Source organism: Pocillopora verrucosa, chromosome 10 (assembly GCF_036669915.1).
Source record: "Pocillopora verrucosa isolate sample1 chromosome 10, ASM3666991v2, whole genome shotgun sequence".
Taxonomy (NCBI): Eukaryota; Metazoa; Cnidaria; class Anthozoa; order Scleractinia; family Pocilloporidae; genus Pocillopora; species Pocillopora verrucosa.
Window position 1 is genome coordinate 9,615,149 of NC_089321.1, and position 24,237 is coordinate 9,639,385.

General features: G+C 37.9%; 4 protein-coding genes across 9 annotated transcripts in view; 2 read left to right on the forward strand and 2 right to left on the reverse strand.

Moving 5' to 3' along the window:
- The first annotated feature begins 57 nt into the window (after positions 1-57).
- LOC131799193 (beta-1,4-N-acetylgalactosaminyltransferase 3) lies at positions 58-11,033 on the forward strand. Its single transcript, XM_059116895.2, has 23 exons — positions 58-375; positions 1,507-1,826; positions 1,921-2,016; positions 2,433-2,526; positions 3,168-3,268; positions 3,681-3,757; positions 4,291-4,366; positions 4,844-4,907; positions 4,990-5,075; positions 5,443-5,491; positions 5,961-6,073; positions 6,513-6,614; positions 6,763-6,815; positions 7,141-7,222; positions 7,465-7,486; positions 7,707-7,823; positions 7,982-8,031; positions 8,331-8,437; positions 8,804-8,876; positions 9,108-9,182; positions 9,324-9,402; positions 9,983-10,109; positions 10,570-11,033. The coding sequence occupies exons 1-23, from the start codon at positions 207-209 to the stop codon at positions 10,670-10,672; spliced, it is 2,235 nt and encodes a 744-aa protein (XP_058972878.2). The 5' UTR covers positions 58-206; the 3' UTR covers positions 10,673-11,033.
- Positions 11,034-11,657: 624 nt separating this feature from the next.
- LOC131799139 (tRNA-uridine aminocarboxypropyltransferase 1) lies at positions 11,658-16,613 on the forward strand. The gene is made up of 10 exons (XM_059116811.2): positions 11,658-11,737; positions 12,000-12,128; positions 12,637-12,727; positions 12,843-12,872; positions 12,997-13,020; positions 13,351-13,482; positions 13,925-13,986; positions 14,634-14,720; positions 15,106-15,186; positions 15,798-16,613. The coding sequence occupies exons 1-10, from the start codon at positions 11,664-11,666 to the stop codon at positions 15,835-15,837; spliced, it is 750 nt and encodes a 249-aa protein (XP_058972794.2). The 5' UTR covers positions 11,658-11,663; the 3' UTR covers positions 15,838-16,613.
- A 68-nt stretch (positions 16,614-16,681) lies between these two features.
- Positions 16,682-19,745, reverse strand: LOC131799140 (elongation factor 1-beta-like). The gene is made up of 5 exons (XM_059116813.2): positions 19,604-19,745; positions 18,578-18,815; positions 17,872-17,944; positions 17,479-17,541; positions 16,682-16,949 (listed from the first exon to the last, which is right to left on the reverse strand). Exons 1-5 carry the CDS (start codon positions 19,681-19,683, stop codon positions 16,732-16,734), a joined length of 672 nt encoding a protein of 223 aa, XP_058972796.1. The 5' UTR covers positions 19,684-19,745; the 3' UTR covers positions 16,682-16,731.
- Positions 19,746-20,135: 390 nt separating this feature from the next.
- Positions 20,136-24,237, reverse strand: part of LOC131799135 (CLIP-associating protein 1-A) — a 42,501-nt gene continuing 38,399 nt past the window's right edge. For all 6 annotated transcript variants that reach the window (XM_059116808.2, XM_066173668.1, XM_059116807.2 and 3 more), the window contains 7 exons: positions 24,000-24,114; positions 23,497-23,693; positions 22,908-23,036; positions 22,644-22,781; positions 22,067-22,135; positions 21,511-21,630; positions 20,136-21,313 (listed from right to left, as the gene is read on the reverse strand). In XM_059116808.2, coding sequence (XP_058972791.2) covers positions 21,251-21,313; positions 21,511-21,630; positions 22,067-22,135; positions 22,644-22,781; positions 22,908-23,036; positions 23,497-23,693; positions 24,000-24,114 — 831 coding nt within the window. In that variant the 3' untranslated portion in view covers positions 20,136-21,250. The remainder of the gene's footprint in view (positions 21,314-21,510; positions 21,631-22,066; positions 22,136-22,643; positions 22,782-22,907; positions 23,037-23,496; positions 23,694-23,999; positions 24,115-24,237) is intronic.

The following is a 24,237-nucleotide window of genomic DNA, read 5'->3' on the forward strand; positions in this document are numbered from 1 at the left end:
ACAAATGCTTGGCAACAGAACCACGTTATTTTGTTTTTGAAAATCAGCGACACCAATTTACAAAAGAAACTGATTGTTCTATTGGCAGACGTTTAGAATCTGCGTAATGAGGAGCATTGTTAAAACGCCGTTGACAGTACATCCAGCCGCATTTTCCGCCAAAAAGCTCATTCCTTTCCGGAGCATTTAAACTCAGAGTGAACCCTATGTTTAAAACTTTGGTTTCGATAGTGCCACGACGCCGATTGACAACAGTAGCATGGCTCGTGATTGTTGTAGTTTTGTTACAACTTCTCTTTTCATCTATCGTCGATGAAGTTCGATCGAAGGACGCCCAGGTTTCCAAACAGGATTGTTCCACAACGAAGAACTCAGGTATTATAAAAAATCTTGCCTTTAGGTTATAAACCCCACATTCAAAAGTAATGATATGACTGAAATTTTATATTAGGAAATCTAAAAGTTATACTTTTATTGCTTGGTAAGATAATTACGAGGGTATTCCATCTTTCTGGTTCCACCATGTCCTATTAAATGACGTGGACTGAAAATATAGTCAAACATCATTGTATTCGATCTATCTTAACCTCGGAGAGGTCAATTTAAAATTTTACAATTGTGATAGTGACAGGAATGAAGCGGAAAATATAACCGTCTGCCTTCAAATTTTTTATGAAGGAGGTCCTTTCACAGGACACGAAACCGAGATACGGGTTAGAGCGAATGACGAAGGGCTAACGCCTGAAAATTCAGCTTTAGAGAAACTCTTTACGTTATTGTCGACCCATTTGATAAAACCACTTTATCTTTAAGAACCCCCTACCAACGCAGCACCACAGTTTCTTTGGAAACTTGCCCCCTTAATTCACTAGTTCCCTTTCGTTTCGGTGGGATTGGTTAATAGAAATTTTCCGATGAACTTTTTACTGCAGAAAGATTACCATAGAATTATAGATATATATTATTTGACTACCAGACATATCTAAAGCCATCAAGAAGAACGAAAACAAAATGAAACACGCCATCGTTGTTGACCAGTTTTGTTCTTCGTCATCGATAACATAACAGGAAAAACTCAAAACTTCTAAAAAAGATCGATACCGCATCGAAGTTCCAATTTTCAGTTTCGGAAGCTCACGCAAAACTTTATTAGGTTATTTCAAAGGCCGTCTCCACGTCATTATTATGTTTTAATTTGTGTTATATTGAGTGTATGTTTGGTAATAATTGCTTTTGAGGAAGAGAAGGAGGAGGAGTCTTACTGAACAGCGAGAAAGTTATAATTAGCCATGCGGCGTTACCATGAATTACAAGAAAATTTGGTTAGACCTTCGTCATCACTTTGACGCAGGGCTTACGCTCAAAACGTCTGCTCTAGAAACTCTTTAGTCTTCGATTCTGACACGAACTGTTTTTTTTTCCTTTTTCATTTTTTTTTTTCTCTCTTTCTTTGATTGTCTTTCTCCTCATTTTTTTATTTATTTTTTTTAATTATCGATCTACAAGTGCCAAAGATTTCCAGTGAGAAGTTGACCAATCCAGCCTTTCTTCGAAGTAATCGCGGATTATTTTTACACGTGGGGAACACTCCAGCCGTAAGAACAACAGATACAGAGAGAGGTACAGAGGAGGGTGGAGCGAATTACACTATAAAAGATGCGCAACCCACACCAAATGAAGATACAAGGAATTTTGAAAAAACAACTGGAGTGGCTAAAAGTAACGAAGAGTCGCAAACTTCAGATGCTTCCTACACAGGTGGAGAATTGAGTGATGGCGAAGAAGTGACAGGAGTTAACTGCAAACAATTCAGAAACAGGACGTCTGTGAGTACAGCGGGATTCTGTTAATGCCCACTAAAGATACACTCTTGGAGTAATTTAATGAACAGTATTGGATCATGAATTATTTTGTTTCCAGGTAAATGGTCATCTGAACCTGCATGAATGGCGAGGATGGTGTGGATTCGCTGTTGATGATCTTAGAAGAGAACCACTATTTCCCTTTAAACCACAAGTATGTTGAATTCCTTTGCTAAATGGTGGTAACGTGTCATAGCATGAGAAATTAGGAAGTCACTTTTTAAACACTGACTTTCAGAAAACAAGATAATTAAGCAATGGTCCAGTAGTTCGTGCGTCACAGTCCAGTCCAGGTTCAAATTTGCTTTGTATAAGTCACTGCGTTGATCTCTTGTGAAAGACATTTAACTGTTACAGGGTTTTTTTTCCATTCAGAATTAAAAAAAAAACAACAACAAATTAACAAAACAAAAACAGAAGATGAACTTCAGTTTCAGTGTTTATCAGTTCATTTGTGACGTGAATGGTTCGAGTTTCTAATTTAAGTATCTACGAAGGATTATATCTTTGAATTGGTCTGTGTACGTTTTTAAATAATACTTAATATTTAATAATTTTTTTGTTTATCAGGTGAACACTGTTCTTGAAAAGTTCGCTACAAATGTAACAAAAAGGTCAATGAGCGGAAAACGTATTTTTGGCTACGTTCATCCTCCAATCACAGGTGAAAAAAAAATATTCAGGCAATGTTATGACTAATTCCCGCGCTTTTCATCAGAGTCTTCTCTGTGCGGATTTTTCTCACTGACTTCACGTTTCAAAGCACTTAATTCTTACTTACCTGTTTCCCGCACTTTCACTGGTGGTTGCTTGTTCTCCCGTTCTCGCAAAAATTTTAATTTTTACTATCGTTAGCCAATGGTTTCCCGCCTATCACTGGTATGGTGGTTTTCTGCGCTTTCATCTATTTTCAGTTATCCATGTTTGTCACTGTATTCATGGCTTTTCGCACTTGTCACTTGTTTAACGTTTTTTTCGCGTTTTTCACCAGTTTCTTTGTTTCTCTGCGCTTGTAAATGGATTCCTACTTTCCCGCGCTCGCCACTAATTTGAAGTTCTCCCACTCTTGTCGCTAATTCCTGGTTTTCCGCGTTTTGTTCACTGTGTCCATGGTTTCCCGCGCTTGTCTTAAATTTCATGGTTTCCCGCGCTTTTACTGGTGGTCGCTCTTTCTCCAGTTCTTGCTAAGATTTGAACTTTGCAGCTTGCTCTCAACTAGTAAACGTGATAGCAAACTGAATACTGACTCGCCAAATAAAGAAAGAAAATTAGCAGCACTAATTAGTGTTTCATCTCACTTTTCAGGTGACTTCGTTTTCGCCATTAGCTCTGCTGACGGTTCAGAGCTCTGGTTGAGTTCAAATGATGACCCAAAAAATTCAAAGAAAATTGCCTATCTTGGAGAAGTAAGTAAACTGAATAATTTATTTGGTCAAACAAAACTTTGTTGCCTGTATTGACTATTTTTTCGGGGAGTCAACCTCGTTTATCGGAGTAATTTTCTCATTGGTAACAGCAGCGAAACAGGAAGCCATTTTGTTTGCTATGGTCGCGCGCAGGTGAATTGCATAGTGCTCAGGTGAATGTATAGTACTAAGTTAATCACCTCCGAGATAACAAATCAGCGCACGCAAAAAGCACTTTTCGTTTATTCAGCGATTGGTCTTAACAGGTCACGTGCTGCAGCTAAACCTGACCTCACGTGTGCCCTGTAAGTGTTAAATCGAAGACTACTGAAATTTTTAACACTTCAGTGAAAATTTCGAACCAAGAAAACAGTTTTAATGACAATCCTTAATCTCTCTTCTTTCAAAACAGCCTGGTAACCAATATGGAGCCAGTACTCATTTCGGAAATTTTCAAGTCAAGGCTTCCCAAGCCTCAGAGGCCATCAGGTAAAAGATTCAAGGTATTCCAGTGATTTCATTCAGTGACAATGATTTCAGCCAAATCAAGACTAAGACTAAGACAAAAAAGGCGAAAAAATTCTTTAGAAGAGATTCATAGCGATTAAATTTTGATCAGATTTGTCAGTTTTCTGTGAGCGACCTCGGTAACAACAAGGGTAAAGTCTGTATTCAAGCCGAGTGGCTACCCCAACCGAATCTTATCCTGAGCATGAGGCGACTAGGAGTATGACTTTGCCCCTAGATGGGATGCTTGTCCATCGTGAGGTTCCCCCCCGACATTTCCCCATCAGGCTTCCTTGACAATTCGGCGGTACCCATTAATGCTCCTGAGTGGAGAGAGGTACGGCGGGATTTGAGTGTTTTGCTTTATAACACAGCAGAATGACTCGACCAGGTCTCGAACCCAGACCCCTCGACCTGAAGTCAAGTGCACCAACCACTGGACTAGCGTGTCTCACCCTCGGTAACTGTAGTCGCTCTGTAATTACTGAACTTGATTTTCTCTCTGTCTCATCCAGACTTGAAGTAGGAAAAGCATATTATGTGGAAGTTCTTCAAAAGCAAAAGTATGGCCAAGATCACGTGGAAGTTGCGGTAACTTAATAAATACGTTTTCTGCTTCTCTGCATGTTACTGCAGACTTTTAAGATCCCAGTCGAGTGCGACTGTTCTTAGAGGTTTTCCAATCGATAAAGTGTGCGCTTGTGCGGGAAACAGCAACAGAAAACGAATAGGAAAATCGCTCTAATTGTCAGTACTTTAAGAAGAGTTTTTGTAAAAAAAAAATGTCATTGTGAGAAATACAAAATATCGAAATGATAGCTGTTTTATAGTAATGTTTTTCAGTCAGAAAATGGCTAAATTTCGTCAGATAACGATAACTGTGCAAACTTTGAGCTTCATTAAGAGCACAATGAAGCTTCATGAGGTAAATGTTTTCTAAGCAATTCGCCTCAAACTCGATCCAGCAGTCAAACTTGTCCTTGAATCTAAATGCATCAAACATCGATACCGCTCAAAATGTTATCGATAAGTTGTACTCTGACGATTCCATGTTTTAATATTTCATAGTGGAAAATGCCAGGGGACGAGAGTCTTGAAGTTATTGGCTCACAGTACATCTCCCAGTATATAGGTAAGTTGGAGTCGACGGCAGTTCACAAGTAGCATATTATTATGGACGCTGGAATGATGTACCTGCTGTTCTTTTTCAACAGATTATTCAGCCGAGAAAGCAGAAATCAACGCCAGACTTTTGTGCATTTGTAAAGGTCACCCAACTTTACTATTTGCTTATGATGAGGTAAAGACCATGTTTTACTTAATATTTTTCAAGACGACAGAAGGCTTGTTGTCCAGTCAACAAAGGCATGTTGCTCTGAGTGAGGGTCGCAAAGCCAAAATCAAACTAATCTTGTGAGCCAATCCGAAGAAAGGAGAACAAAACGAGGAGCCAATCGGAGCAAAGAAAAGTAAGCCGACGCCTTTAAGCGCGGAAAACACCGGTGACTATGTCACGGTCGGTTTTATTTCCCTAGCTGATTAATTGCGAGGATGGCTCGAGTTTTTCTAGACCAATCACAGGCCAATAAACCAAAGCAATCGTATTTTACTTTCGACAAGCACTTGAAAATTGATCTGAAATTTAAAGTTTCCTTTTTTATGTTCAGTTCATGACTCGTGAACAGTATGATTTGCGGGACGACTTTCATTCTCGAGGTAAGACACCACTTAGTTTGCTTTTTTACAACTGGCCTCTGTTAATAAAATACATTTCAATTCAGCGTCGTAAAACCAAAGCTGACAGTTATCATCATGAGAGATCGCAGCGACCAATCACAACAAAGGTGATATTAAGCGAGCCAATGAGAACGCAATGTAAAAACGAATGGACGGGCTGAAGTGCGAGAAAACGCAAAGTCGCGGTGGTGTTAATTATTTCACCTGGTTAGCTTCGACGCCGGCGTGACACGAGTTTTCTCGACCAACCATATCGCGTAGTGAGGTAAAACCATTGCAGTCCACGTTTACGTTGACACTCAGACTTCCTCTGTAGGGTGATACTGATCCATGGAAATACAAGTAAAGTTAACTGTAAAATTTTACGAGCCTCATTTCCAAGCAAGTGTTGGGTGAATTTTAGACTGCTAGATCACGTCATTGGTTACCATATTTTTTTTTCATATAGTTGAAGATCTTCCTCACTCCGAAGTCTCCGATGTCCTTCCGTTGTGTCCCTATCAACCGTCTTATGTCGTCTCGAAAAAACTCAATGAAAATGAGGCTTTTACTGGAAACTTTGTAAGTACTGAACTGCTTAATTACTACGCCAGCCGATACTGAAATTTCCCCACTAACTGGTGATTAAGTTTAATCGTTTATCTCATGGTGCAATAGTTCCAATGTGGATTGTGACGACACAGCTGCATTCTACTAATCTTTTTCAAGTCAGGAATTCGAGAGCTCGACTGGTTGCTCTGTGGTTGATAGGTTTTCCAACAGCAGTGACTGGTGCATTTCGATATGTAGTGTTCCCTCCCGTGATTCATGATCGTGGGCCTTCAATCTTCTGGGATTTCTACTCTAGATTTATTTTCTATGGTTACTTATATGAACTGATTGAAAGATTTGTCCGATGAAGCTTCCAGAAACTTTGACATTTTCCTAGTTCGTCATTTAGTTTCTAAAAACATAATGGATGAGATGAAAAATTTTATAAGAATTTCCTCTCCTTTTGCAGATCCAACATCCTCGAGTCTTTCCAAACGATCGCACGGATGTCAATATGTCACATGACGTTAAAAACCACATCAGCTGGGGCAATAAAAAGCTTGAAAAAAATGTAATAAATTACTATTTGTAGTGTAAAAAAGTTCCATGTTTAATATCATCGTTATGATTTTGATTAGGAATCTGACGATGGTGTACCTCAAGTTACTACAGTTCTCTCTTCGACTTAAAAACACAAACGATGTCTTGTTTAATTTCAGGACGCTTTGAAAATTGTATCTTCTTACATGGAAGCCCTCGCTAAGAAGAAAGGGTAAGAATCGAGTTATAGTGTAATTTTTCTTTTATACAGTTATTTGTTTGAACCTAGGAACAACGTCAGACAACTACTCTCACCAAGGCGATTTGATCAGATATCTTTCATGCGCTTGTGTGAATGTTGAAGTAATTTTACTATTGCATCGTTAGACTGGACTCTTAACTTACTTACGTTTTTTCTTCCATATTTCGTATGAGAGCAAGTCACACAACAAACGAGAACTCCTTTTCCCCAAAGATAAGTGCGTTTTTGCAGATTGTGTAGAGGGGCACAAAAAGCGAGAAAAATGGTTGACTCATTTGTCATGTTCGTCTTTTAGGGACAGATTCGTTCTGAAGGAGATCGTCAACGTGGAAGCAAAAGATGATCCTAAGAAAGGAACCCGTTATTTGCTAGAACTGGTAAGCTGTTATTACGACTTGAGTGTCAATCAATCCAAAACTTTATGACCGCTGATTTATGTAAGTCTTTAAACCTTACTTTATTTTTCCCTATAGCAAGAGAGAATTTAGTTAAACCCTTCAATAACCCCTGAAAAGATTTCACATGTTTGTACTAGTTTTTCTGGACCAGAATGTTCAAATATTCATTCATCTTATACGAATTTAACTTTTAAGTTTTTTTTTTCATTTTCTTTTTGCAGGAACTTCTGGACAAATACAAAGGTGATTTTTTTTTATTTAACTTTTTTCGCATCCTAAAATGAAAACAACGATGAATAAGCACAACCCTTTTTTACGAAATTGTGATCTCAATTGTTTGCTGAGTTAACAATCATTTAGGTAAAGCTAAACCGCTCTATATCTAGCTGGCGATGAAAAAAAATTTGTATTGTAATGCAATTGCAAGTATGGTGCAATTAATCATTTTTTTTTTCTTTTGCAGAACACTCTGTTCGTTTATCAGAATACGTCTACAAACCCGTAAAAAACAACACAGATCTTTGTGACCCGGACGGCTTCCAGTGGAAAAGAAATGTCACAGTTTCCATGGTGATAACAGGTGACGCAACACTTAAAGTTTTTGCAACATGCGATTCCTATGAAGAATGATGTGTTTGTTCATGTACGCCCTGTCTACCAACTTATTGCAACAAATTTTTGATGCCAATGTTCGTATTTAGACTGAGACATCTTTGCTAACTTTTGACTTCTTTACAGTCAAGAACTATGGACCATGGATCAAATTTCTAATAAATCAATTAACTCAGGTAAGGACACGACGGAGTTCTATGGACGATGCATGGTCTTTCTCGTGGAAAATATTATGTTTCATCCACGGTTTTTCAAATCGATCTTTAAGTTTTCCTTTGGATATGGAAGCACAAAACACTGTCACAGTATGTCTTAAAGATGGTCAAAACACGAAAAATAATTACTGAAAAAAACAGAAACAAATAAAAGACTCTAAAACCCAAGTTCCAGTTCCTTAAATTGTTAACTTTGCCCTTTGACATATTTTTTCTCACAGCATGATAAATCTTGAATTGATACAGATATCTTTCCTCAGATTTACGAGAAAGGATATGACAGTAACTTCTTCCTTGTCATCGTGGATTTCAATAGCAGTGACATTGATCTCTTTCAACTCCGAGAAAATAGTGGAATCAAAGACCGGTAAGGGTGTGGCACTTACAGGAACCAACAACCATTCAACTGCGGATCCAGGGTGAAGTTCCGTGGGTGTGGGCCCCTTCTATCAGACCTGGGGATGTAATGTATCATTTACTAAGACCAAGATATGTCTAACGACAGGGTCGCATATTACTACCCAACTTGAGTTCCACGTATTTGCAATTTTCCTACCTTGAAATACATATTGGCTTCTTCAGACTCTTCTTTTTTTTTCTGAATCAAAGTTTGGAACCCCCTATCAAAAGTTGCTAGATCTATCTTGTCAGTTGATATAAGAATCACCGAAAACACACGTTTAAACGGTACTCTCTAATGTGGCCCTTACGGCTGGACGTTTTTATCTCCAAGGGTCGCCATTCTTCGACATTTTACTGAATTTCACAAGACGAGGGCTTTGAATGACGGAGTACGTTACATCAAGGTAATTTATACCTTGCTTGGCATGATGGTTGAGTTAAAGATTCAGGCGCGAACAAGTGAAGGTGGGGTTGAACGTGTCCATTTGGGGGCGAGGTGGTATGAGGCGAACTTTCAATAATGCAAATCTCTAGGATAAATTTTGATATAATGAGCTACGAGAGTTTAAACTGTGATCAATTAGGCGCCATCTTAGCAGGGTTTCTTCTTTTTGGTTTCTTCTGCATCATACCAGGATCCCAACAGTATCATCTTTACAGCGGATCTGCACATCAAGTTCCCAGTCAATATATTTGACGTCGTAAGAAAGGTAACATTCCACATGGTACCAACTTTCTAAGCTGCTCGTTTTTCTTTAAGGCAATGTAAGGGATATGCTAGTTTCACAGCTAATGTATTCTTTCTTAACGTATTCTTTATTTGCTGAGATTTTCGGTCTTTCCTCACACAGCACGCGATTCAGGGAAGAAGTTTCTACTCACCCGCAGTTCTCAAGTTGAAATGTGGTTACTCTATTACACATCAACAAGGTACATACACCTGTTTTTCAGTTGTCCAGTTTTCTCACTTTGGAAAGTGTCTTAAGCGTCTGTCACCATGCAATGGTCGTTTGAATGTCCTTCCAATCTTTTTTTCTATTAATGAGGATACTGTTCTCGTGTTTCCTGCGCTTGCCATTACAAGGTTTCCTTTCTCGGAAATTACCTTTGGTAGATCCTTTCCCTAGGTTTTCGATTGGTTAAAATTTTTAACGTACTTACCACTAGCAAGTTTTCTTCTAGCACGCGCTTTTCACTATTCATCATTTTCCCGCGCTTGCGGTTTATAACAATTTTTTCCGCTTGCCGGCTAACTATTTCTGCGCTTTCCATTGGCTGATCTTTCACCAGCGTTTGCCACTCGTTAATATTCTTAGCGTACTTGCCAACTGTTCACTTCTTCCCCCCTCTTTCCATTAAATTAACAATTTCGCACGTTTGCGGCTTGTGGTGATTTCTTTCGCGTGCACTTTCCCGCGCTTAATGCCGTAACTAAGAGAATGCTTTCTCTCTCGAGTCATAAATTCATGTGTGTGTAAAATCAGATATCTTGCCTTATTTCGTTCATCAGCCTACTGGGAAATGATGGGCTATGGTTTGTTTGGGGCTTACAAGTCGGACTGGGACAGTTTTGGAGGAATGGACGAAGTCAAATTCACCACACGATGGGGCGGTGAAGACTGGGATCTAATGGACAGGTAAGCGCAATCTCGTACCCAGGCCTCCCTAAATGTACACCAGTCAACTCTCTCGTTACTCTTAAACCAGCTCACTTCCAACAATCAAGCCATCACCATTTTAACTGATACATTTTTTTAAAAAAGTTCAATCGTAAAAGACACTTGATTAAAAAGTGGGAGAAAAAAAGCGCATAAGATTGATTATATACATATCCGAAAATCTCGGATGTGGAAGATAAACCATTGCCATGACATGGTTGAAACAACTCTACAGAACACTTACGGAATTTATTCGGAACGCCTTCGTAAACATTGGGAAATTTTCGAAGTTCTTCGGATATGATTAGGTGCTCGACGAAAATGCTGACTCTGAGAAAAAAATCTAAAGCCCTTGATTCGGAAAAATTGGTAGACATTAAAATGTCCTGTTTTTCGGCTTTCTGTTACTTTGTTAACTAAGTATAATTTTACTTTTTAGAGCGATTGGTGCTAATTTAGAGGCTGAAAGGTTAAGACTTCCAAAGCTGTATCATTATCACCACGAAAGGAAAAGCGACTGGTATGAATTTGCGCGAATGTAATCAACAAAAGAAGCTGGAATTTGAAAGACAAGAGAGACGAAAGGCGTTTCTTGACCCAACCCTTCGGCAACTGATGGATAATGGAGCAGTCCGTACTGTGTAATTATAGTTAATCAAATTCAACTGTAGGCAGCCTGTGTTTCATCTGCGCCATAATCGTAGCACTGACAATTTTGAAGGTTCTTTCATGAGGAACAATAGGCTACCAATCAAATCCTGTTTGCGATATAAAAGTTGAAATAGAAATAGGCTAGGAACAAATTTAGATCTTAAATTAACAATTCTCGTTAACAAGAACGTCACATAAATGATATTCATGCTTTTTAAAAACATATTTTATATAACAAATAAACAGCTATGAAACCTGGGACGTTGGCTTGGTAGCAGAATGTACTGTGAACATTATTCAATTATGCGTAGTTGTCCCGGCAAAATCGACTGACCTTCATCGAAGACCACTCTATTAAATCTTTAACTCCAGATATTGCATTTCTAGTGTTCTGATTAGTTCACTCAACTCCGGTTGTCAGCTCATATTTCGAGTCTCCTTATGGAAATGCATTGTTGCACCAATTGTTGCAGTGCTGGAAAAGCTCCAAATATCCAAATGTTGAGGATCTAATGAAGTTTGCTTGCCACGCGTTTCCCCGTTTCCTTTTCCATTTCGTAGAAGTGGGTTGGTCGACCGACTATAACGCATAGGAGAAATATCGAGGAAATGGTCCTCGACAAACACACCCAGTCCCCTAATGAACGTTTCCATCGACAATTACTCTTCAAGATAGAAATAAATTACGCCGAAAACGGAAAGGTCAGTGTAATTATAGACTCTTGTCTTTTTTCAAAAGCTTCAAATCTCTGATTAGGTGTGATCAAACTAACACCACGAGACAGTCAAATGAAAAGACACGCGAAGATATCTTTCATATTCATAATCATTTAAAAAGACACTATAGTTTGTATTACGTGAAGGAGTAATGAAAAATTCAACATGGTGGACGAAATGAAGCAAGTACACATTTCACCGTTTTCAGAACTGAAGATCACATCTCATGAGGTCTTAAGGTATATTACTGACATTCCATAATGAAATAAACGTTTTACCTACTTCTAGTGACGCTTCATTCATACAGTACATTGTTAGACCAATTTAAGCCTTTGAAATCTTTGAAAACACAAATCAACACCGTGGAACAAAACAGCTCAGTCCTAGAGGAATTCTTTTATTTTCTTCAATGCTTTCTGTTAGCGTAAAATATTTGTACGGACAATGAAGTATGTGTAATGATTCTTTACCGATAAAGTTCGTTTATATATTTTCTTCCAGAGGCGCTGAAAGAAGACCTTGCCCCAAGTGTCAAGCCTCGAGAAAGTATTATTGTTACACATGCTACATAACAGTTGGACTTGATAGAAGTCTGATTCCGATAGTTCATCTACCTATAAAAGTGGACATGTGAGATTATTCATTTTCTTTGTGGGGTGAATAGGGACACAAATAGAAATGTTTGACCCGATGTGTCAATCTGACGTTATTTTCTTTTTAATCAGGATCTGCGTTACTTTTTTCCCCTTAAAATAAATTAGCTGCATGTGGTCGGGGAAATTTAAAATCCATCAAAAATTTACGATACGAAAGCGGTGATAACCAAATCATATCCAACACGCGCTCATGGAATAATTGTTAAGTATTCCCCAATTTTCAAACCTTATGTCCTCTATGATCAAAGCCTTTTTAGAAATTTTATTCAACGCAGAAGGAAAACTTTTTTTGAAAAAATGTTTGAAAAATGTGATGGATAATAAATACAGTAGCCTCCAATTCATTATTCTTTTTTAAAGGTGATTTTTCTAACTTTCCACCCTATTCCCCCCTCTGTATACGTAGTTGTTGTCTGTCGTCCACATATCATTTGGATCATTACTTACCATCTTACAATTGACAAAATGTTTTTTGACAACAGAATAAAACATCAAAAAGAGTTGGTAGGGAAAAGTACAGCCACTCATGCATGTATCTTAGCTCCTGGGAATGTGTCCATCCATAACTTTCCAGTAAGTTTATGCTGTATTTTAAACCACCAGAAAAATCTGTTATCCATTTTGTCTTATTCTTTTATTTCTTTTATTCACATTATATTCTATTCTCTCATTTTGTTTCTTTCACCAGGAAGTTCCAGATTTTCAAGAGGAGGAGAAGGTAAAAACATTTGATTAATTGTAATTCACTGTATATAACAATTGTTACCATTATATGTTACTAATTAAAGATAGATACTTCTTTCATTGTATTATCTGTATTTATGTTATTGTCTTTATTTCAGGTCATAATTGTTTTTCCAGCAGAGGTGAGTCAGTAATAAAAATGTTATCAGGAAATTATATTTTATGTTCAGTTTGATATATTTTGTTCAGCACAACTAAGATGATTTTTACAGCAAAGCTTATGCTTGAAAGTTAAAGATGATGATGATAATGATGATAATGATAAGGTTGATGACAAAGAACACCAGACTATTACATCAAAGGTATTCAACTTATATGCACTAAAACAATGGTCCAGTAATTAGGAATAAATTACAAACACTAATAAAATATAGAAACAATCAAAATTGCCAAATTGGCTAATAAACCATTTTATAACAAATCAGGGTGTAAATTCTGTATCAACTTTCCAGGATGCTGTCACCCTGGAGAAGATCAGATTAAACCAGGACAAACAGAATCCAGATTCTTCAGATGCTGGTGCCTTGTTACACAGAGTGGTGTTCATTGATAGCACATGGCAGCAGTGTCATCAGATCATAACTGTAAGCCTGTTAGCACAAGGTTCTTAATTATAGCTTAATGTAGCTGTTACAATCACTGATTTATGTTTAAAGAAGTTTCCCTAAAATCACAAGTGAATGTGATTTGCAAAATGCAAATAACTCAGTTTAGCAATTTTTGCTCATAACATTTTTTACAACATAATGTAACTATGCTTCCCTTTCACCCTCGGCTCAGTGAAAATACAATAACTGATTTAGACAAACCAAGCTTTAAGTTCATCAAACTATTTTGAATTAGATATTGGATTGTTTTATCATTTAAAATAAGCTTCACTTTTGATTAAATGCAATGTTGAAGCCCCATGTAGTAATTGTATAATTGATTTGAATGTATATCATTGACAAATCAGCAATGAAATATTTGTTAAATGTAGATAATTTGTTGTAAAGTGTTTTTTTTAACAAGAAAGTTTATTTTAAGGACAAAAAGTTGAAAGGACTGAAAAGAGTTAAACTTGAGAGTGCTGTAACACATTTTTGGAGGTATGTACAATCTTACAACCTTTTTAAATGACTTGTTTAGATATTTGACAAGATGACAGCTAATAAGGAAATAGAGGGCTTAAAGAATTTCCATTAAAGGGATGTGACTGAACCTGTAATGTTTAGTTTGAGTCTCTAAGGTCAGATAGCCTCACACTGCTACAGTCTAAAGGGGGTATTTTTCTAAAGAAACTGTGGTGCAATGCAGTGGGAGTGTATGACAGGGTAATATGGTATTATCAACTAAATTGGCCACCTTAAAGAGTTTCAAAGCTGACATTTCAAGCAATAGCCCTTCGTCAGAGCAAATGAGGAACAGCTAATGGTCTGTTGCATGAAGTGGTAAGGAGTACATTTACCTTCCCTGTATTATGATGGTTCATCACATTGTAGTCCCCTTGTATTTGTTAGATTTCCCTGACTATTTTTAGGAACCCACCAGTAATTCAGGGTGCTCTGTGATAGGGAAGTATCTTGCCCAAAAGCATCTCAATGATCCTGCTGAGGCTCAAACCAAGGACCACTCAACACAGAGTCCAGTGCATTTACCATGAACACCAAAGTGGTTTACTTGTCTCCTGTGAGTTTTTAGTAATTAGCTTCAGCAATGTGGCACACCTTTAAGAGATATTTGCTTGACTTTACAGACCTCAAAGGAAGCCAGATACATGTCTTGCTACCATAGAAGCTATTTATTACTTTTTCAAGGAATATGATCAGCATATTTTAAAAAGGTATTATTCAAAAGCACAGCTCAGTGTATGCCATGATGACTTTGATTCGGAAAGTTCCAAATTTTAATCAATTATTTGTATGTTAAGAAAGTTGTGTTAGACATCAATATTGTTGTTGGAATGACAGCTTTCTTTTCAGGGAAATTAGAAAAATCAGGTGATCTCTTTCTTTCCAAATGTTAGCTTCCTCAGCTTATATCACATGGTGTAAACTAAGTGAGACCAAGAAGGTATATTTTCTTGAAAATATTTTTTACACCAACCATGTGGCAAAGTGTTGCGAGGAATATTAAAACTTTTGTGTTCTTCACAATTTACTACCATAAATGCTTGATTCTTAATCTTTTAAAAAATTTAGTTATATTCTGTAAATTTTTTCCATTAGGGAATATGATGGAAGATATGACAATTTATTATACTTCTTTGCGTTTCAATACAAATTGATACAGGAGCAGAGAAAAAATAGGTAAGGTGAATGATTAAATCTGGTTTCTTAAGCCTTTTATTCCTAAGATCTTAATTCTTCCCTCTTGCTAGTACACATTTCCTTGTAAATTAGTAATGAGAATGTGGTGTCAGATCAAGATAACTTCTACCTGAGTGTTCTCATTACTTGTTTGCTGGGTAAGGTATGGGAATTATAAGGAGAAGTTACATGTCAATCACTTCAAGGGAGAAAAGGGTCAACTGAAACCAAATGGTGTAATAATGATCAGGCATAAATCAAAAACTGTTTGTTTAAAAAAGAAGAAGACTCAAGGCTGTAAAACTGAATTTTAGAGTCAATTTTTTACGCTAAGAATTTTAGTTAATTCATTTTCTTGGAGATATTGTTCCTCTTAACACAACTATCTCATGCAAAATATTGATTGGAACTTCCCAAAAAGGCAGTAGATCATAGTGAGACCAACTGAAATTGATATTTATCTGACAGTTTTAATGGGAAGAGAATCAGATCAAGTTATATTTTGCCAGTGGGATGTTTCAGGCTCTGAGCCACAAAACATAGGCATTTTCCCAACCCCCCTCTCTCCCCTACCATACCATGTCATCTTACAAAGCTGTCTTTCCTTGCAGCAAAAATAGAAAGATGTCAGAAGAAGATGACACAAAATAAATTTACTGGAACTACAAATGATAATTAACCTAATTTTGATAGGAAATTCTTAAATGTTTGAATTCAACTTGTTTTGTTCTCTGTAAATCTTACTCCATTACTGAAGGGGTGCATGTTAACAAGGCTGCTAGTGACCTTTACAAAACTACTACATGTAGATTCTCCTTCCAAATTGTCTTGTATCCTTTGGTGAAAGAGATTGAGAAGGAGACAGAGATGTGACATCCAAACTCACCCAGAGCTTGGCTCTGCATGACAGAGCAAAACCTTGGCACATCTCTGCCCGCTACTGCCAAAGTTTATCCCTGGCAGTGTCCATAGCATAAAACAGCTTTAAGGGCCATGTCTCTTCTGGATGAGTTAGCTCTGGTAAATACCCACTCAATTAGGAATCCTGTATGCCTTTTCATATGCCCCCATTTCAAAGCTACATTCATTTCTATCAGGTATGATATCTCTCTCTTTAAAGAAAAACAGTGAAATGTGCAAACAATGCTACACTTCATGCTAATGTAGTTCAAGGTCTGTACTGTGAGTTATGGATTAAGCTTTTCCGCTTGGATTTATAAAATGAGGTTTTGTAAATCACAGCAGGGACCATGAAAACAAAGTTAGCAAGATATTTATTATATCTCTGGGTTCAAAAATAAGGGGAAGATTCCAGTTCAAACAAGTTTTTGAATTAAACAGGCCATACAGTGAAATATGGCCTGCTCAATTGACCAATGAAAGTGTGCATACCTTACCCAATATAATAAAACAATTTATTTCTCACAGGATGCCATGAAAACTTCACCTGTCTTTCTTATATAGAAAAAAAACAAAACAAAATTATTCACAGATACTCTTTTTCACTTTTACTTTATTTTTAAATGCTAGTCCAAAATTCTGACATTAGATTTTATTGAAGGCTGCAATGTCCATAGATTGGACAAAATCTTCAAATTTGGTGATCTCCTCTTCCAAGAAGTCTGTTGAGATTTTGTCATCTTCAATGACACAGTTGATCTGTAACTTCCTGATTCCGTATGCAAGAGGAACAAGTTTTGATGCACCCCAAAGAAGACCATCAGCTTCCACTGAGCGAACTAGCCTCTCCAATTCTTTCATGTCTAGAATACAAATTGTTAATGGGGTAAGATGGGGAAACTGTTAAGGCTTTGAACAACCACCCACTATAGATTGCACAGGAACATTATATAGTGTGGTCATAAAATTTCATCACGCCAGGTTTTGTATTTCAAAAGAAAATATCAGCAGATTGCATGTAAATGTAACATAGAATATGAAAACTGATGAGACTTTTTAAAGCATGTCGAGAATGTATCCATAGGTATGACCAAGTTAAGATTGTGAATTTTCTGATAATTTGAGCCATTTGGATGTTTATTTTTTGGTAGAGTGCCCACTCTTTGGATAAAACTCACATTCTTGGACTCACTCTTTCACTCTAAGACCCCTCTTCCCCAGCCAGGCAAAATTGTTCAATGACAACACCAACTGTTAAGTTATCAGTTACCATTGAAACAGCTCAAGAGTCTGTCAGTCCTAAGGAATCATATTTAAGTGGGCATATTTAAACAACATCTAATATAGCTGGTAATTATCACAAGTAGTAGAAGATTCCTGTAACATTAATACCTGTCTCGTCATCCCAGGGTTTTACATCCAGAAGAATACTTGATTTGGCTATAACAGGTTTTTCTAAGCAAAAAAAAAAAAAGGTATCAAGATTTTACAAAAATGGTGAGTAGACTGAATAGTTGAAAATAAACAGGATTTGAATGGATTGTGGAAAACTTGGAAAGTTATTGCTTGAAAGTCATACCAGTTAGTTTCTTTGTTTATTTTCAATCTTTCTTTGTGGCTAATTGATGCACACCACAGCCTGCAGAGTGTCTTGTGTCAATACTCAAATTCTAAAAGCATTATAAATCTAATAAAGTAGGAAATTAACTAGGACAGAAGGATTATTGAGGGATAAAAAAGGTTTTTGTCCAGCTAAGGAAAACTTTCTGTTAAAAATAAACCTACTTTTGGATTTTTTCTCATGGTATTTCTTTAACTCTTCTTCTTTTCGTTTCCTTGTCTCTTCGTCATCTTCTTCCTGTAATTCAAGCCCAAAATGTTCAATTCCTTAACCTTAATATCATGATTTTTGTGACAACAAACAAATATTGTTTTTGTAATACAAAAGAACCCTTTGAGACAGTTTCACCCTTTAACTCCCAGAAGTGATCAACATGAAATTTCTCCCCCTAATATCCTTACATTCTCCAGAAAACAGGTAATGAGAATATTCAAACTAATCAGATAGATGTTGTTATCTTGATCTACTACCAAGTTCTCATGGCTAATTTATAAGGAAATGTGTAGTAGGTAGAGGGGAGAATTAACAATCAGATCTTGGGAGTTAAAGGGTTAAGCCTATGACCCCTTAGAATGACTAGCATCTAATTTAATCCTTACAATATCACCCTGACTCAAACATCAAAAGGTTAAAGGAAATGTTCACCAACTAAAGAAGCTCTTAAATGTTAAACAATATTCTTAGGAAGATGTTTCAAAGTCAAATAGATACAGGTCACAGGAGGCCACAATTTTTCTCTTGTACTTTCCCAAACACAAGCCTCAGTAAGCCAATGCCTCTATTAAACGGAAGCTTTGTCTTGTGCATGTTCACCTAACACAGGTTTCCCTGTATACCTAAAGACTTAACCTCTAAATCTAGATCACATACCTCAGAATCTGAACCAAAGAGATCAAAGTCATCCTCATCATCATCTTTTTTAGCACTACCATTTGAGACTGTTGCAGAACCATAGCTGCCTAGATCTTTTTTGCTGCCAGGAAAAGAGGCCTTTTCAACACCAAATGAAGCAATGTGATTGTACCAGCGTAGGGCATGTGGAAGATCAGCAGATGGGCAGGCTGACAAGGCTTGAAATACCACAGTATCGCCTTGAGAAGGAACATAGCTGCAAAGGCAATATTTCACTCATCAATAAAGTTAAGACTGTAATTGAAAAAATGAACTTCAAGAAGTACCATGACACTATTTCACACATAAGGTAAGCTTTACAGCAGAGCAATTATCTAACTCTCCTGCACTGGAATTGACAGTGTGAGCATAAATGCTAGCAAGTGCCATTCTGTGTGGTTGATAAATCTTAAAAGCATCAGCAATTTATCATTGGCTCAGGCAAACAGAGTGATGGCCTCTGAACCCAAAAATCACTGCGACTCAACTATATCTTCACTAAGTTTAACAGGCCGCTTTAGCGTTTTTACCAAAGTCAAGGACCATTAGTTGAAGCCATAAAAATTCATAGTTGGTACACTTTTGTACATTATGTACGAAATTATACTAACAGCAGCCAATATACATCACATTCGATTTACGACGTAAAATGAGTTGACATGAAATTTTCTTGATGAAAACTTCATATTTGCTGATCAGTAGAACTGCCTGACTTCTCATTAGGAAAAATTATATATAATTTAAAAATTTCTAAGCAAAACGACTTAAACACGAATAATCAAAGAAATTTGTACGTGGTTGTTGGTATCACTCATTGATTCACTCGTAAGAAGAATATTATGTAATCAGTTACTCTTAAACGTTGGTGATCTGTCAAGATACTCATCTAAAAAGATTATACGGGGTTTAAAATCTAGAGTCATGCACGTGGATAGGTTAAAACACTGGTTACTTTTATTTTTGGCATTTTCCGGACACAAACGCATATGAATTGAAAGTACTCACCCCTCGATATAGCTTTTATCCTCGAGGTATTTATTCAAGGCTTCTAAGCCTGATCTTGACTTCAGATCACCGAATCCCATGTCTTTTTACGGTGCTATGAACGATTCTACTAACACGTTCGACTAGCAGTAGAGAGAAAGGACTAGACTTACCCATCATGCATCCATATCACATCTCAACCTGTGCCCAGTCTAACGCGGCTAGGAATATGGAATGTTACGCGTCCATCAATCGAAGCTTCAACATCCCCGTGCCCCCCGGGGCACCCCTCCCCCCATCCGGGCATTTGAATTTTTTGAGGATTGGTTTTGTTAAAATTCCCGTACCCCTGGGACCAGAATAAAGTTTAAATGCCTCACACAAGGGCTGACCAAGCTTTAAAACCTCGTGTAACCTCAGGCGTTCAGTTAGTAAAACGAAGCGCCATAATAGAGGAGTGAGGTAAACCAGGGGAGGTTCGGATCGAATCGGGTCATGTAGCATGATGCTTGAGGGGGTAATAATGCTGGGAGCTTTCAGAGAAATGACTCTGTACCTTTGAATAAAGATTTTTATTATTTTCGCTATTTCCATTTCCCGACATTGGAGTCGGAATTACCAAGCTTAATAAATGTTTACGGGTTTAGTTCATGTTACTTCACACATAAAACTGTCAGATATTTAATTGCGACCCAAACAAACTCTATATTAAAAATAAATATATTATTTCCATCGCAAACATATCCGACACGGTGTTGCGTGACGCGCCGAACGTCACGTCTCATTTCAGTCACGCAACTGACAACCAATGGTAATTAGTCAAAAGCTTACAGCCAACATTAAGAGTTAATCTTTTTGTGCGCGGTAGAAATGACAAAAGAAAGTAACATTACAAAATGAAAACGGTAAAAACATACAAATGCTAGCCGTTAAAATATTGCAAAAAATTTAAAGATTCCAATCACTATGGAACGAGCCATGTAAGCAGAAAAGGATTCTTAACTGAAGTTCGCCCATAAGGTAGTTTTCCTAACATGAGATTTCCATACAATGCGGGAGCTGTTTAAAACGATGTGTCGCCTACAGGAGGACAAGCTCGTTCCTTGCGCGTTTTAGCCTTCACACGCGCCTCCCCCGCGGCGCTGCCGGAGTTATGACTCAGTTCCTGAACAGGTAAACAATGAGAGACGACTCATTTGTACGTTACTACATAAAAAAATAGTCGCCAACAACGGAAATATGTCAAATGGTCAGTTGGCCAACAGAAGATCTATTGTCAACGGAAAATGTTAAACGGAATTCGTCAACAGTTGTTGAATCGTTAAAAGCCCGCAGTTTCCAGGACTCTTTCATCGTGGTTTGACGGGTTCCAATGATTTTAGTTTCAAAGTCTTTAGACCGACAGAACGATACACGAAAGCCATCCTTGCAATAGTGAACTCAGCCGCAATTTCCCATTATTGCGCCGAAAAATTGTCGGGTGATCCAGTACAACACTTTAGCCTGGACACCAAGCTCGGTCATAAATCTTTGACACTTGCACCTTCAATAATATTCGCGATGACCACAGTGCAACCAAAGTTAATCCCTAGACTCGGCTTGGGTCTGCTGAACTCCTCTCGAGAGAGAGGAATGTAAGAAAATATCTCCTTACTCATCACCAGGATCTCACGGACGCCCTCCGCCGTTGCCGGCCTGGGCCCTCTTAATGTAGAGGTTTAGCAGTTTCATCTAGGTAACAACAAACGGATAACAAAAAAAATACTGCTTTAGTGCCGTCCTCTCATGAATTTAATTATTTTGAGTGAAAAGGTAGGATGATTGGAATAACATAGATGAATAACACTGTGATGCAAAGATAAAAACAAAAAGAAGCAGCGCTGAGAATTTACAGATGAATCAACAGCCGCACAGAAGAAGAACTTTACCTTCGTTCCGGAGAGCTCAGCCAGATGCGGCATCAGAGTTTCTTCGCCAACCACACCATGTATTGCCACAAGACAGAACACACTGGCTTTACGGACACTGCTCTCTACATGGTCATAGCACTGGAATATGAAAGAAATGCAGAACTACATTGAATAAATTTGGCAAAAACCCTAAAGAACTCACATGAAATACAATATTGAAGTGCTGAATGTCTCCCAAATTTGCGTCAATTACTGTAAGCATTTAGTGACGTTGACGTCCACGAACGTTAAGTTCTGCGTGGGTTGACTGAGAAAAGTTTTCATTTTCGAGAATTTTCAACCCAAACCTCTTACATGGGTAGAGATGCACCATTAACACATTGCAGATTGATAAGAACAGGTGTAAAAATAGTTCTATTCTTTCTCCGCAAACTGTAGTTTTTCATATTCACCGCCATTTTTTGGGCGCTATAGTGTACCTCGTTGGACAGCGATATTCACGGAAATTCAACGCGCATTGTTAATTTTCTTTAAGATAAAAAGTTAACGCATTACAACGTTTTCGAACACCTACCCTGACTAACCCTGGTACGATCTCTCCTAAGTTCTCCTCGATTGTTTCGTCATCAATGTCCTCGACCACCTAAAAAGGAGACGTCATGAAATAAGGGACGAAACTTAATATCAATATTCATAATCTCCACGCTGTTCTCTTTACACTTCCTATGGTACTGACAAAGAGCTTTGTTGATCCTTTCCTTAATTCTCATCACTTTGTACTTGATTCAAGGGTGATACCGTCAGGAGAAATAAGAAGCCAATCACTCTCAGGGGTTAATGGGTTAATAGAAATAACTACATGGAATAAGTTTCCATACGTTTACAGCATTTCTCGGCCGTAATATCCATGTGTAACGACGTTACAAAAAAAAAGGTTCATTTATGTTGTCTGAAATATTTCAACACGTAAATGAAGTTTGGGGAACCACACAAAAAATTAGGCAAAAGAAAAGTCGTAGCATATTTCAAACCTTCCATAACATAGCATTCTCGAATTTATTCCTTAATGGTTGTGAGCCATATGCTCTTTGAATTATTTGTAGTTTGGGGAATTCCGTGACACTGCGCAACATAATGAGCGATAATTGTACCTTCATGATCATTTTAAGAGCTGCAAGATTGACGGGAAACTCAGCTTCCCGCAGGACTGGTGACAAAGCTTGAAGACAAACTTCCGGCGGAAGATTCTTGGCGATCGTCCCAGCAGCTTCTTCGGCCACTCGAGCAACCTAGAACAGAGGATGATAGGAACGTTTTAGTGAGAAAACCATAAATATAAAAAAAATCACTATAATGATAAGAGTGATAATGTAAAAAAAATAATAAAATAAAAAATAAAAAAATTAAATGTCTACCTCTTTTTGTACATCTTTGTGAGCGTTCAGAACTGTCTCCACCATTTTGTCAATCTGTTTGTTGAATGCCTGGGGTCTAGTTCGTACCATGTCTCTCAGGACGCGAAGTGACAGCAGTCGAACAGCGGGCTACAAAAAGCAAAATAGAAAATTCAGCATACTACTGGTTTAAAGCAATGTTACGAAGTGCCCTCGACTGGCTTATTAATATCCTGAGTTTCCAGGCAGGGGCATATCGGTGGGAACGTGGGGCTCTCAAAACCTTTCTTTTCGTCAAGATTATTGCCTAAATTCAATAAATATCAGATGCAATGTGCATATGTTTGGCTAAAAACCAAAACCTGAGATGTTTATTCAAGGGGTACAAATAAAGGTTCCTGAGTTCAAGTACATTTTAAACAGAAGCGCAACCTGTTCCTCAACGAATACCAATAAACTTCTACTCCACAAGGAAAGGGAAAGGAGGGGTTGAGTAGGAGGGGCTTATCAGAAACTAGAAGTTCAAGACGTGAAGGGGAGGGGAGAGAGCGTTTCCGATAATAAGAGACTAAGGATCACTTAGCAAACTGGCGCTTCTCACTAGAATTACCTCATCGTCTCCGATATTCTTCATGAGCAAAGACAACAAAGTGTTAAGGTTTTCCTCCCACAGCACAGGAGTGTCCTCTCGGGTCATCCTCAGCAACTCTCCCAGCGCCTCTTTCTTGTCATCGGACTGCATACCCGACGGTGCCCCCAAGGGGACCATGATAGGAGAGAGTGCATCTGCGTGTTCTAGAGACACATCTGAAGTATTGAAATTAAAGCGCATTTAGAGTTTTGAATCAGTCGGAAAGCGAAGTAAAAGTATTACCCTCTCAGTGCTTTCCTCAGTCTAGGAGAATTAATTGCTATCGGCGAACTGTTGAAGTCACCTGACAAAATCCTCAGGGAGGGGAAGGGCAGAGCCTGAAATGTACTAAAATCCATCCATGGCTGGAAAGGGTAGCGATACTCAGAGTCACTTCGATCACCGAATCCCAGTGTATTTTCCGAGTAAATTGGTCTCTAGGTTCGTACGCTGATTTTACCTTACAAATCTAATTTCTTCACCTTTATCGAAGTGGTCATCACTGTGTTCCATTCCTTCTAATGACCGATCCAGCTCGTCCTCCACTTCACCATTCTTCTTCCGGCCAGCGGTAAGAAAACCGTTTATTTCAGGAACCTGAGAAAGAATCACAACAGAAATATGAAGGTTGAGACGACAAGTCGTTGCAAAAGGTCAAAGGAAATAAGGCACTTCAAGCAGCGCGTTTAAAAATACGACTTCTCTGCTAAAACTTGCAAA